The sequence below is a fragment of the Delphinus delphis genome, chromosome 6, assembly GCF_949987515.2.
Source record: "Delphinus delphis chromosome 6, mDelDel1.2, whole genome shotgun sequence".
NCBI lineage: Eukaryota > Metazoa > Chordata > Mammalia > Artiodactyla > Delphinidae > Delphinus > Delphinus delphis.
Genome location: NC_082688.1, coordinates 92087662 through 92102252, shown reverse-complemented (window position 1 = coordinate 92102252; position 14591 = coordinate 92087662). Strand labels below are relative to the sequence as shown.

The 14591-nt window shown below is 49.4% G+C and overlaps 1 protein-coding gene across 1 annotated transcript; it reads right to left on the bottom strand.

Moving 5' to 3' along the window:
• Window positions 1-518: 518 nt before the first annotated feature.
• On the bottom strand, window positions 519-7649 carry NXNL2 (nucleoredoxin like 2). Its single transcript, XM_060015369.2, is given in 4 exon segments — window positions 519-627; window positions 629-685; window positions 6656-7034; window positions 7622-7649. Coding segments are annotated over 3 exon segments (468 nt in total). The 5' UTR covers window positions 6958-7034; window positions 7622-7649.
• Window positions 7650-14591: the final 6942 nt, after the last annotated feature.

Genomic DNA, 14591 nt, shown 5'->3' with positions numbered 1-14591 from the left:
ACTGAACAAAGTGTTTGAGAATGGTATTTCTCGAGTGCTTCACTTTCCTCCTAAGGGCACTTGGTTTGCCAGGAAAAGAAGGAAATCAGAGGGCTCCAGGTGGAAATAGGTTTGTTTATTAAAGCAAATAGATTCTGCAAACTGTAGTAATAAATGTACTTGTGAAAGCATATCATTAAAATAAAGGCATCTCCAGAAAATGTATCAATAAATATGCTATTTCACCTGAAGAGCCTGTATAAATACATGTTTTGCATAGATTTCCAATAGCTCAATGTGAACACACTTAAGCTCATGTGAAGAAAGCTATGATAAGAATAATAAAAATAACTACAAACAAGGCTACAGGGAGGGCATTCCCTGAGCAATATTTTCTTTCCATCACAGCTGAGTGCTTCTGCCTGAAAGAAACCACCAGTGTCGAGAAAGGAAACAGGATGCTCCTCTTCTCTGTCATGTTCACGCTGCAGCACCAGGAGTGACACACACCTGCCCAGGTCCCCGGAGATCCCCCCAGCTCAACCGGAGAAATTCTGGAAGATGTCAGCTGCCTCCACCCAGTTCTGGAAGCAGGCCAGCCCCCGCTCCCGGATCTGCTTCCGCCCTTTGTCAGTGATGACGTCCCCGCGGTTTCACGATCACAAGCCTGGGGATGGCCATGATGTGGTACCTGGTCCTCAGCTCACTGTGGGAGAGAAGAGGGCGACCGAGGGTCAGCGTGGGACAGGACAGGCCGCTGCACGTCTGCAGGGACCAGCGCCTCCCCAGTGCCAGCTGAGCCTGCAAAGCCTTAGAATCCAGCCTGCCCGGTGAGCCCTCCCACTGGGCTGAAGATTCCTTTGGGCTCTTTTCTTCTTGCTGCTAGCTGGGTCCAAGACAGTGCTGTTGCAGAAGAATGTCAGCAGTGATGGGACTGTTCTGCATCTGTGCTGCCCAATGTCACAGCCACAGCCACATGTGACTACGGAGCACTTGGAATCTGGTTGGTGAGCCTGAGGAACTGAATTTTGGGTTTTAGTTAATTTTATTTATTTATTTATTTATTGGCTGCCCTAAGCAGCTTGTGGGATCTTAGTTTCCTGACCAGGGATTGAACCCCGGGCCACGGAAGTGAAAGCACTGAGTCATAACCACTGGACTTCCAGGGAATTCCGTTTTAGTCAGTTTTAAATTTAAGTAGCCACATGTGGCTAGTGGCTGCCAAATTGCACAGTGCAATTTTAAACCCACAAATAACCCAATAAATTTGTATCCCTCCTACATCTCAGGAGGTTTAAATACATCAGGTACGTATAATAGCAAAAGTTAAAATTCCATGAGTTCTACAAAGGCTTACTAGACTTTTTGCCTTACAGATTCAAGGACACACTGATTAACATTATGGGTGAAACATTTTACTGTCGCATGTAACCCCTTGAGTGACCATTTCACAAAATTATTTGTATTCATTTAAAGAAAGGAGCTTCTGCCTTCTTAGTTTTGCAAGTCTCCCCATAACCTTCACAGGGATTAGTACCCTCAAGACAGGACAGCTCGGTGAAAATCCCTGTCCTGTTACCACAGCCAGCTTGCCAGGGCCTCACATTAACTGTAGTCTGATTTCCCTCATCTGTCGCCCTCAGGGCTGTAAAACTGAGTGGAAGGAAAAATGCACTTGAGACCCTCCTGTTACTAAATCTCCCCTGTGACGCCTCCATCAGGCCCTTCCTGCTGCTTTCCAGTATCCAAGGCCAAGACAAATCTTAATTCAAGCAGGAAAAAAAACACAGTACCTACACCCAATGGAGAGAAAATATGCCTTGTTTTCAAACATCTATGAAATGGTGACAAAACCAGTCATGTTCTCGGTCATAAAGGGATCTTAATATATTTCAAATAATCGGTGATACACAGACCACTTAATGACATAATGGAATTGGAAACCAATAAGCAATAATTTTTGGAATCAGTTAAAAACTAAATAACCATATATTATATATGAAATCATAATACCCATATACTATGGGTCCCAGGCTATAGATACAATTAGACACAGAGAGTTATGTCTTACACACTCTTATCCAAAATTAAAAGGCCTCTATATAGATGAGTTCTGCATTTCATTCAAGAAGCTAGAAAAACAATGATGAAGCAATTACAAGGAAAGTAGAAAGAAGGGAAAAGAAGATTGAGGACAGAAATCACTGGACAAGGAAATGAATCAACATGGGGTGAGCAACAAACCAAACCTGATTCTTAGACTAAAAAACAGAGCAAAGCTCTACCAAGATTGGACGGAAAAAGGGACGACACGGGGATATCAGGAACCAGGTGGGGCTTTGAGAAGCGAGAAGGAGGTTTGAAGACAGTTCATTGCTCCAGCTTCTTTTCAAAGAGTCACCCAGTGTGGGTCCTCAAATCCCCACCCTGGCAGCCTCTGCTTGGGGAGAGCTGTAACCTTGGAACCATGTGGGAAAGACACAAAACAACCCTCCTCCCCCGAAGTCATCTCCATCTCCTCTGGGCACTGTGTCCAGAGAGAATAGACCAAGCCTCAGAAAGGAAAGAGCCTTGTTGCTGGGCAGAATGAAGTGATAACTCTGAGAATTTTAACCATTTCGGGGAAATCTGAGAGCTCATTTCCTCCTCGCTCTGTGTGCAGTTGCAGCATTGGCTCCCTCCCTCCACCTAAAGCAGAACATCCTTATCCCTGGCACAACTGCTTCTGGGTTGCCATGGCAACTTCTGTCTCCAGTCTCTTTCCATCTCAGCCACCGGCAGACCATTACAGAACATATCTCTCTACTTGCTCCCAGCATCCATCAAACAAGTGCCCTGCAGGCGCCAAGCACTGAACAATGTCTGGTCTAACATTAGAGACTACAGAGACACGCTCCCACCCCCCCACCCCCAGGACACATACCCTTAGCACAGGGGTGGCACTGGCTCGAGCTATGGAGGGCATAGGACTCTGGGGCCAGACATGCTCCCCGTGTCCCCAGGGGCACAAAGGAGGAGCTACTAGGCAGAGAAGCAGAGGCTCCAGGGTTGGAGGATACAGCATGTGTGTGACCTGTGGAGGTGGAAAAGTGTGTGGAGTACTCTGGAACATCAGTTTTCCAGTCTGGCAGAACACAGGTGGAAAGGGAAGAAAACAAGGTGATCGTGGGTCAAATGCTGGAGGGGAATGTGTGAGACACGGACTGAGTGGGTCTCACATGCCAGGCTCCAAGTGATAGAAATTCCTGCTGGCAAAGTCAGAAGCTGTTACTTGGCTCTTGGGCCCATAACAAAGGGAAGGAAGGCAGGACAGAACCTGGTCTTCGATGCTGTCCCCCCTCTCAGGCCTCTTGCCTACCTGCACACAGGCATCTGGGCGGGACCTGAGAGCCCGCACTTGGCCCGCGCTGCCCCTAGCTGTAGGGACGTCAGTAAACATCTGCCTCTCTAGGCCGGGTCTTGTATGCCGGCTGCACTGGACAGCCAAGATCCACATGACCTTGAGGACAGGTGAGTGGCTCTAGGCATTCTCTTCCTGCAGGTGCATCTGCAGCGGCACCTCCAGCCACGCCTGGGGTAACCCAGGCGGGAGGGGGTGTGTGTGGGTTCTGTGGTGATCTATCTCTTCCTGAGCCTCAGGCTGGTCAGCAGAAATCCAGTGGACAGCAGATGATGTCCTTTGGCCTCTGAGGGAAGACAGCCTGGGGTCCCTCACCATGACTGGTTGGTGATGACGGTTCTGGACCCATCTTCTCACAGCACCAAGCAGATGCCGTGCTCTGCACAAATTAAGAACTTCCAAAAAGGCCTCCTGGAGGCTTCTTGCATTCTTTAGTTCTCCTTGGTGGCAGTTATTTCCATTTTTGCTCATGATCTGATTCCAAAATGCAGGCTGGGATGAACAGAATTTAGGGCCTAGCTCCAAGAATTTCCCACAGAATACCGCATTTCCTAACTTATAAATTGCAATGACAGGATTAACAAAGTTCAGTCTGGAAAGGGGGAGGCACAAGGAGCTAACTTCCCCCCAAAGAACCCCCCGGCTCCAGATTCCTCCAAGTTCAGGCTGGCCAGCCTGAGCTGGCGGAGTGCAGCTGCCTGTGCCCTGAACAGCTCAGCACCTGTAGTGGACTGAATGGGCCTTGACCAGATAAGCCTTCCCTCTGGGAAGCGGAGGGAGCACAGCAACCCCCCGCACCCCACTCCTAGCAAGGTTGTGCTGAGGCTCAGTGTCCCCTGGGAGAGGAAGTCGTAGCCAAAAGGACAGGTTCCAGAGCCAGGAGTACCAGTCTCTGTTCCTCAAAACTGTGAAATGGGCAACAGACACAAAGTCCTGGTACACAACCAGCTGACAACGCTCTGAATTCGTGCATCAGCTCAGTCCTCATCCGTCCTGTGAGGTATCATTATACTCAGAGATTGAATACCTTACCTCCTGTCACCCCACGAATAGGTCCCACAGCTGGGCTCTGCCCAGGGCCTGATCTTATTACTAACACTGTCACTCTGTCAGTTTCAAAACTAAGTATGTTCTTTCAAAACCTGTGTATAACTTGAACGCTAAGCAAATCAAAAACTTTACAACCACCACTAGATGTGAAGGTATATGAATCCTTCTGCCAGTAAATCACGGGCATTTGGATTTATCATCGAAGACTTTCCTAATCCTGCTGTGAGTGAGGCCTCAGGAAGCAGGCACCGCCCCCCCCCCCCACCGCACCGTCGAGGGCCTGGGCCTCACTTCTTCCTCGGCATCACCAAAAGCATGTGCTGGGGGGAAATGACTCCTCCAGGGAACTTTCCAAAGTTAGCTTCCATTTTTAATTGTCCAGAAGGAAAACCATCTCAGAATAATTAATTTGGTGGGGGGGGGGGGAGGAAATGCCACAACTGAATATTAATCCCCAGAGAAATGCAACACATGCTGCTATAAAACAAAACCCAGAAATTCACCTCCATATTTGTTAAGGGACGGTGGTGTAATGTACTTTGTGAAGAGCAATAAACCTACATGTGGACTCTTACACCAGAGGAGACCCCCAACATGCCAGACAATTGGTGCCTGTGCTCCATTCCTCTCTGCAAATCCTCCACAAAGTCCTCCCCCTCCCCTCCCCTCCCCTCCCCTCCCCTCCCCTCCCCTCCCCTCCCCTCCCCTCCCCTCCCCCCTCCCCTCCCCTCCCCCTCCCCTCCCCCTCCCCTCCTCCCCCCTCCCCTCCCCCCTCCCCTCCTCCCCCTCCCCCTCCCTCCGTCCCTCCCTCATCCTTCCTTTTTTTTTTTTTTTTTTGTGGTATGCGGGCCGCTCACTGTTGTGGCCTCTCCCGTTGCAGAGCAAAGGCTCCAGATGCGCAGGCTCAGCGGCCATGGCTCACGGGCCCAGCCGCTCTGCGGCATGTGGGATCTTACCGGACCGGGGCACGAACCCGTGTCCCCTGCATCGGCAGGCGGACTCTCACCCACTGCGCCACCAGGGAAGCCCCTCTTTTTTTTTTTTTTAATTTAATTTATTTATTTTTTGCTGCTGGGTCTTCATTGCTGCGTGTGGGCTTTCTCTAGTTGTGGCGAGTGGAAGCTACTCTTTGTTGTGTTGCAGGCTTCTCATTGTGGTGGCTTGTCTTGTTGCAGAGTGTGGGCTCTAGGTGTGTGGGCTTCAGTAGTTGTGGTACATGGGCTCAGTAGTTGTGGCACACGGGCTTAGATACTCCGCGGCATGTGGGATCTTCCCGGACCAGGGCTCGAACCCGTGTCCCCTGCATTGGCAGGTGGATTCTTAACCACTGCGCCACCAGGGAAGCCCCCACATCGTTCCTTTTCCTCCTCCCCCTCCCAGGTCCTACCACCTCCCCCCCGCTTCTCCCTCCTCCTCTCCATGGAGCTCATTGACCACACCCAATAGAGCACTAGGGTCAATTTCCAGTTTGCTCACAAACTCTGAAATCCAGCGGAGCTGAGGTTCCCTGCCATGTTACATCTTTTCTAAAGCAAGGGTGGGGCAAGATCCTTTCAGAGAGCAAGGATTTTTGTCACCTCTGACACGTCTCCTCAAGAGTCCAGGAACCTGCTTCTTTAGGAGCAGGAGACGTCTTAATGAAATTTCAGTCACTGCCAGTAAAAATGAAACTGCAACGTGGCCTGGCACTAAGTTCCTCCAGCCCTGGAGTCCTCGGCCTCAAGTAGTACGGCCCCCAGTCCCATACTACTGGCCCACAGCAGTCAACCCATGGTCTCCAGTTCTGACCTGAGTGGCCTTTCTGGGTCTCCCTCTTCCGCTCTCCAGATAAGGGGTGGTATCTTCCTGTGCTGTAGGATGGGGCATCCCCGGGCTGTGATTTACCAGAGCAGGCTTCCTGGACAGCAGCATCAGCATCACCAGAACTCCTTATAAATTGAGATTCCCGGAGCCTCAGACCCACTGAGTCAGAGGCTAGAGTAGGCCACTGCCCAGGCTCACCAAGCGCCCATGGTGATGCAGATGCTCCCTGTCAGCCAACCGCTAGAGCCTCCCTGGGAAGCCGAAGCAGAGACTACGATGTAGCTGAGAGAGGCTCGAACGGCGTGGGGATGGGGTTATCAAAGAGCTCCCGATAGCTGGGAGAAGCACAGGGATGAGGGATTGGGATGGGGGTTGGGGGGTGCACCTAACAGCTCCCAGAACCCCCAATCCGTCCCCACTCACTGCCGGTAGGGGTCGTGGAAGGGCAGCGCCAGCCAGGCGCCGTGCAGCTCCCGCATGAAGTCCAGCATCTCCTGAGCGCTGCCGTCGGCGGACACGAAGACCACCTCGAAGGGCCCGGACGGCCGCGCCTGGTCCACTAGCTCCGCGTAGAAGTCGCAGATCAGCAGCGTGAAATCGCGGCTGGGCGCGCACCGGCCCGTGGCGAAGTACAGAGCCACCACCTTGTTCTGCAGCGCCGCCTCAGCCTCCACCCACGTGCCGTCTTAGGTCACCAGGGGCCGCCCGCCTAGCACGTCCACCATGGCCGGGAGCCTGGATAGCTGCGGCGGGAGGACACCAGCCGGGAGACGCGGGGAGGTGAGTCGGAGCGCACGGACACCTGCGGGAAAACGAGGCGGAGGAGGGGCGGCAGTGAGCGCAGGTGGCTGATCACCTACAGGCGGACGGTCACCTGCGGTCACCGTCCACCTGCAGCCAGCCGAAGGGACCAGCTAGGTCCCTTCGCACAGCCGGGCACCCGGACCTCGGCACGGGCCTGAGCCTCGGCCTCCGGCAGGAGTAAGAGCGTCCGTACTGGGGAGATGGGTGTACACTCACAGACAGCCGCGACCCCAGACGCAGCGGCCGCAGCAGCGGCACACACAGCACCCGCCTCCAGGGAGCCAAGGGGCCCCGCCCCCGACCCTCCTACCCCCGCGTCCCGCCCCAAAGCCCTCCTCTGCAGCCTCCTTCACCTCCCACCCACCTGCGCAGCTCTCGGTCGTGCGCGGCAAGCCTTCTCCGCGCTCCCGGCGACGCACTCTTCTCCCCCCCTCCCATGCCCTCCCCCTCCGCTCCTCCCCTGAGCCCCGCCTGTCGCACCCTCGCCCCAGGTCCCGCTGGCGCTCGCCCCACCCCGCAATCGGTCGCTCCCCGCCTGCCCCAGGGGTCCCGGCGACCCGCGCAGGAGGGTAAGAGCTGTTCCACCTTTAGTGGGTAGGGACCCGGCGTTGGGGACACCCTGTTCTTTCCTGGGGTTTGCCCCGAAGTACTGCGCTCGGACTGGGAGGGTCCCTGCAAGAAACTGGAGGCGGTTCTTAAAGAATGTTTTATTCCGAGAACCAGAGTATTACTGTGCCCGGCACTGGGATTCAACAGCGAGCAAAAAAGTTTCAACTCCCTGCGCGGAATGGGTGAGGCACTCGCGCGGGGCGAGTGAATTCAAGGGAGAATTCAAGGGAGTTAGCGCCAAAAAACTCAGTGACCAAGATAAATAGTATTCTGATGCAATATTTTAAGTTTTCAAAATTAATGCAAAAAAAAAAAAGTTAGTGGTGAACAAAACATCAGATATGCGAGTAAGGACAGGATCCCACCCTGCCCTTGGACGCCGACTGCGCTCCTCTCGCCCTGAGTCCCGGCCCGCGCCCTGCCTCGCGGAGTTTATATTCCCGCGGGGACAAGAGAAAAGCAAAGGTGAATGAGGAAAATAGAGCGCGTGCGATGGAGAGAGAAGGGAAGGGAAACGGCGCGAAATGAATGAGCGACGGTGAAGGAGGGGTCGCGGGCAGAAGAGACGCGAGCTCCCTCCCAGCCGCTCGCTGTTCCCGGTTCTCTGCGCTACCCTCCCCCAACCCCGCTTCCCAGTGAAATGGGACGAAAATGCGCAGACACTGTTCGCTACTAGCCAGGGTTAAGGGAAATTCTGTCGGAGGACAGATGCTGTTCCATGAAGCGCGCTGCCAAAGCCTTGATTCACTGTCCTCTTGGAAGACTCAGGGGAATTTACAGGCGCATCGGAGGAAAAACAAATTTTTTTTTGAGAGGAACTAGGAGAACTATAAATCTTGCATATAGAGGTGCCTGACTTTTCTTAAAACTCAGAACTAAGATGAATGTAGCTAAACTCTAAATATCATGAAAACTATTTTGTGATGTTTGGCGTTTCTTCTTTTATCACCACAGTGAGCAAAGTAGAGAACATTCATTTTAGTAACGGTGCCACCGCCCACCAAGAAATTCCCAATTATTCGTATAAATACTGTGTGCCCTCAGAGTGCTGGGGGAGGGGTGGATGTCCCTTTCTGAGAGAACAGCCCACTCAGGTACCATGGTGAAGTGGGGACAGCCCTCCAGGAAAGAGGGATCCTGGGGAGAACAGTGCACCAGCACCCTTCCTCACCTAGGGACCCTCCTCCTGTGGCTGCTCTGAGTGTGTGTGTGTGTGCGCGTGTGTGTAAGCAGGGGACCCTGCTCTCAAGAGCCTTCCTCATGAGGGACACAGGCACAGCTCAGCTCATCCTCAAGTTCTGCGTCTAATGGGTGTTCTCAACCAGTCTAGGAAGGGACTTCCCAGGACCCTTCCTGAAGCATGATCTTGTGTCATTCGCTACTGACCCCATCCCACTGGCTGGTCTTTAAGGTGGAAGGGGGCTGCAGGTGCCACGAAAGAAAGCCCAGGACCCTCTCCTTGCCTCTTCTGGAATCAAGTCTCCTACACATGTTCCTCCACTGAGCATAGGAGCAACCACAAATGGAGTCCTGGAAACTAGATTAGGTGACTCCTAACCCCAGCTGGGCTGTGCCACATCAGTTCATACCCAACTTCCTTCCAGGGCATCAAAGAGTGCCTGGATTGCTAGCATCTGCTAATCAGTCTTACGTGTCCTGGATAGTCTCCACGGAGCCAGGCAGCATTCTTACTGCTGATGCTTGAGAGCAGCCCCATGAGGGCTTCCTCACACCTGCCCTCCCTCCCCAGCCCCATCTCCCTGACCCCTGCCACTATAAAAATAGTTTGCTACTTACATACTCTACCCTATCATCCATTTCCCACCTGAATTTAAGGGCAATCTTTTCTGCATTTTCTCCTGTCTGATAGCTTCGGTTCTGTTAAAGACACTCCTTGACCGAACTTTAGACAGGCTCCTCTGAACCCTCTTCTCTACTAGGCCTCATCCTTCTGATAGGGATAGAGTAGGATAATTAAATAGCTAGTTTAAAAATCCCACTGAGGGATTATAGATAGAGAGGGAAATTTAGGGGGCTTTGGGAGAACATTGTAAATTAATGATCACTCAAGAAAGCAATCAGAAAATCGTGAAACAAAGCAGGCTTGCTTAATAATGAAACTAACAACAAAACTATACATCAGGTCAATGAGGCCTGCATCCTGCTGGTTGAGGTTAGTAAATTAAGACCCCTAGGACATGCTCCTCTGTGTGCACTAAAATGTAGGGGAAACGTGACATACCAAAGAAGAAGACCCTCATTATACTGAAACCCGAGATGATTTACCATATTTTAGCATAAGTTACCACCCTTCTGCTGATTCAAATAGCACCGCGACAGTCCTGGTTTGACTATGTAGAGACCAAAAAACTACCCCGCCCAATGTAGAGGAGGAGCTGATTATGGAAGTCTGAGGTATACTCAAGAAAGAGAAATAACATGGTCTTCTCCCCCTCCCTACTTTTCCTTTGATTATAAACGTATAGCCCGCTAAGTTCTCCGGGCAGAGCCCTCTTGCCTGCCCGCTTGTATCCTTCACAAGCGTCCTATACAAATAAGTCACTTCTTATCTATCACTTTGCCTCTCACTGAATTCTTTCCATGCTAACACATAAACTGAGCTCCACCGAGCCCTGAGACGTGTTCTGTGGTTTCACTCGGGGCCCATCCTCAGCCTGCCTCAGCAGTCTTAGCAAAGAATCCTGCTAAGTCATCCCTCACCCATGAACTGACCACTCTAGCCTGCCTTCAGCAAGACTCCTAAGTAGGTTTACCAAGAATACCTCACCTTTGATGTCTCCTCTCAGTAATTTTCCATTCGATGATGCCTCAACCCCCCTTTCTTGGCCATAAATCCCCACTTGTCCTTGCCTTTGGAATTGAGTTTAACTCTTTCCCCTATTGCAGTAGTATTGAATAAAATCTTAGTTGCCTTTAACTAGTGTCTGGCTCTATTTCTTTTGGAACAGTTATCAACGGCTGTGACATCTCGGTTTGCTTATAACCATGATATCGACTGAAAGGCAGAACGTTTCCGGAGCTAACTACTGGTTGGCTGAGTACATGAGGTCTTCAAAGTCTCTCTGGGGAGAAACTCTACAGTAAAATCATGACTCTACATTTCTGTGTTCAGCATGCATGCTCCCCCCACTTCTGAATGAGACTATTTCTATTACGGAAATTCCTTTTCTAAGCAGGAATATTTGAGAAGTTCCCATCAGTGCACCTCTGCTCAGTCCTGCCTTTTGTTGACACACTGGATTGCTTCTCCACGCCAAAAGAGGAGCATGTGCAAAACATGGGACCCTAGGCTACTTGACATAAAGTTGACTGTTTCTTTTCACTGACAAAATGTATAAACAACGATTCATTTCTGTCTACTAACAGTTATGAATATACAAATAGAACTATGGAAACATTTTCTGCTCTGATCAGCATAGCAAACAAATTAGACATCTCAGTGTGCAAATATTACATTTTAAATTCCCTGGCTTTAAATATTCATGCTTATGTTATTTATTTTCCTGTATTTAAATATGTGTTATTAGGGATTGGTATCATGAGGTTTTCATGACTCGTTTTCAAAAGAGAGGTTGGCCCATTGCAGGGAAGGGACATTGAAGTGATAAACAGAAGCCTGGGTTTGTCAGTGATGAGCCGTGGGGCCATGGGCAAGTCATCCTCAGTGGGCACTGGCTTCTCAGAGAGGACTTAACATTTAGCAGTCAAAACAGGCCTAGTGTTGGACTGAGGAAGTGCTCCTTGGTCCCACCAGCTTCTTACCAGTGATGCTTTTAGATAATTCTAGAAGCAGTTGGATTGCTCCACCAGATGGCTTGGAACAGAAAAGTGCAGGTGTGAGAGAAGATGGCAGCATGTCTCACTCAGCTTGGGCTGCCGTAACAAAGAATCACAAGCTGGGTGGCTCAAGCAACAGAAAGTTACTTTCCTACAGTTCTGGAGGCTGGAAGTCCAAGTTCAAGGTTCTGGTGCTAGCTCCCTTCCTGGCTTTTAGACCACCTTTTCACTGTGTCCACACATGGCAGAGAGACAGAGAGAGAGATCTTCCTTGTCTTATAAGGCCATGGTCCTATTGGCTTAAGGCCCCACCCTTATGACCTGGTGTGGTGCTGTGATTTATAATAAAAAATATTTATTTGGTGTTTGTCTGCCATTCCTGGCACAGAGATCCTAAAACTCTTGGGATTTCCTAAGTGATGAGAGCGATAAAGGTATCTTTTTTATGTTAATGAGGTGACTTTTAGAATACACCTAATGGTGGGGGCTGGTTACCAGAGGAACTAACCAGGTGCTTAGAGGGTTAGAACTTTCAATCCCACCCCCTGATCTCCAGGGAAGAGAGAAGGACTGGAAGTTGGATCAATCACCAACCAACTGCCAAAGGTTTAATCATTCTCTCAGCAGGCTGAGAGTGTGACCAACTAGTATAGTATTACTCTGGGTTCCCACTGTTGATGTAGCCAGGCTGAAGAATCACATATTCAATGTTTCTGCTAGTTGAGTTGTCAGGACAGAGTGTCATGTAGTCACTGTTACCAGCAGTTGCATTGTCATCATAGACATGGGATGTCAGATCATTGAGTTCTTCAAGTTGTCTAATCCTGACAGATATCATTCGATGTGTGAGCGGCTGCCGAAAGGTATTTAAAACCCTTAAGGGAATACAACACACTAGAGAGGTTAATATAATGCCTATAAGGAGAATGATAACCAAGGATTGAAAAATTCCCCTGAGCAGAGATTCCTGGAAGCCAAGATTTAACCAACTGAATAACTTAGATAGGTTATAATCAAATTCAGGTTTTACTATTCTAAGTCAATCTACATTATTTTTTTTAGTAATTTACATAGACACAACATGATGTATTAGCAAACACATATCCTCGTGATTACTTAGGACAGGATGAACATGAGGATGTGTTATTTCAGGAGGCAGAGTTAGGTGAGCTTCCATCTAAATTAGGCCTCTATATGATGTGGGCAAACAGATAATTTAATGAGGCATTTCTATGGAAACAAAGGAAAAATAAAAGTTAATAGTTCAAGCAAATTATAAATTGTTTCCAATTTTGGAGAGAAGCCAGCTGAGAAATTTTCTAGATTTGAGTCTGAAGCATCTTTAGATGATGGAATGAGGCTGGCAGTTTCAATCTGATGGATTTTCCTGGTTTGCAGTTTGACAATCTTTGATCATGTCCTCAGAGGTTCTATACAGCAACAGGCATGAACGTTGTCCACATATAATCTGTTGTGGTGAGTTCTCTGAGTTCTATAAGTAGTGATGAAATAAAATTCATATTCTATAGCAAGATGAGCAAAAATTTAAACATAAAATTTTTCTTTGCCCATTTGGGCTCCTCCCTCCCGTTTATTGTGTACTGTGCGTCTGCATTAATGAGAACTCCTTAGGAAATAATCTTCCTTCTTAATCCTGTAAGGGGCCCTGATGACCCATTACACATAGATCTGGATTGCATAAACTGTCAATAATATGTCATTTAACATACAGCCCTCTGTCTCAAAAACTTAAATAACTATGCTTTGACCTCTAACAGGTAGGTCGAACAGTTCTCGAAGCTTTCTGGGAGGCTGTTCCCAGGTTATAATGCTCAATTTGGCTCAAATAAAATTTTGTGGTAGGACATGTGGACTGGCGTCTCCTCTCTGCTTTTGACCTTTCCCTTCTCCTGGTTGGTGGTAGCTTGTTAGTTCCGAGTTCCTTACCAGGACCTCCTGTTGTAAGGTAACTCATGTTGGTGGTTACTAGCTTGCCTGGCCAGAGTGGGCAGTTTCAGTCAGTGTTTCCCCTAACAGCACTGGCTTCTCAGTACTCCTCAAGTGTTCTGATGAGTTCTCCTGTTATTGGATCTCATTGTTTGATTGACGGTCCTGGAAATTTTATTCCAGCGGTTTTACTTAAGACTTGAAGTCATAATGGGCACCAGTGCATTTCCTAGGCAGGGATCTAAAGGCATCTGGGCAGGACATCCAGGGAAACATAAATGGCTAGGGTTCTGTTAAATTTGTTTTAAACAAGTTGATATATGGTCTGAATAAAACTTTTGCTAGTTAAATGAGAGACTGAATTATTCAACTCCAAAGAACAAGGAGACTGACTACTACAACCATTGTGGGGGGCTGGGGGGAGCAGAAGGAGAGCGTGAGGGCTGAGACAGAGACCGATAACTTAGTGTTGCAGGAAGGGGGACCCTTTCCAGGGCCTGAGACTGGGCTCTTGTCTGACACTTGGAAATGAATTGTCCAAGGAGACACACATGCTGACAAAGCAAGAGACTTCATTGGGAAGAGGCACTTGGGTGGAGAGCATAAGCGTAAGGGAACCCAGGAGGACTGCTCTGCCATGTGGCTCGCAGTCTCAGGGTTTATGGTAATCGGGTTAGTTTCCGGGTTGTCTCTGGCCAATCATTCTGACTCAGGGTCCTTTCTTGTGGCGCGTGCAACCTCTTAGCCAAGGTGGATTACAGCGAGGAGGATTCTGGGAGGTTGGTAGGACATGTGGACTGGTGTCTCCTCTCTCCTTTCGACCTTTCCCATATTCTTCCAGTTGGTGGTGGCTTGTTAGTTCTGTGTTCCTTACCAGGATCACCTGTCGTAAAATAACTCATGCAAATTGTTACTGTCTTTACCTGGCCAGGATGGGCGGTTTCAGTCATTGTTTCCCCTAACATTAGCACTTCGGCAGTTTTAGACTGTCGCAGGGGGAAACCGAGACCTATAAGAGAGTTGAATTGACACAAGGGTAACCCCTTGGGGAGCTAGACTCAGAAGCAGCACACATTTGATTCACCACACTGTCCTCAGAAAGTTGTTCAGATCATATCTCATATCTGAATTAGCCTACCAAGTTAATAATGGGAAATTTTACCTCGAAGGCCAAACAGCTCCCAGGCAGACAGCCACCTAT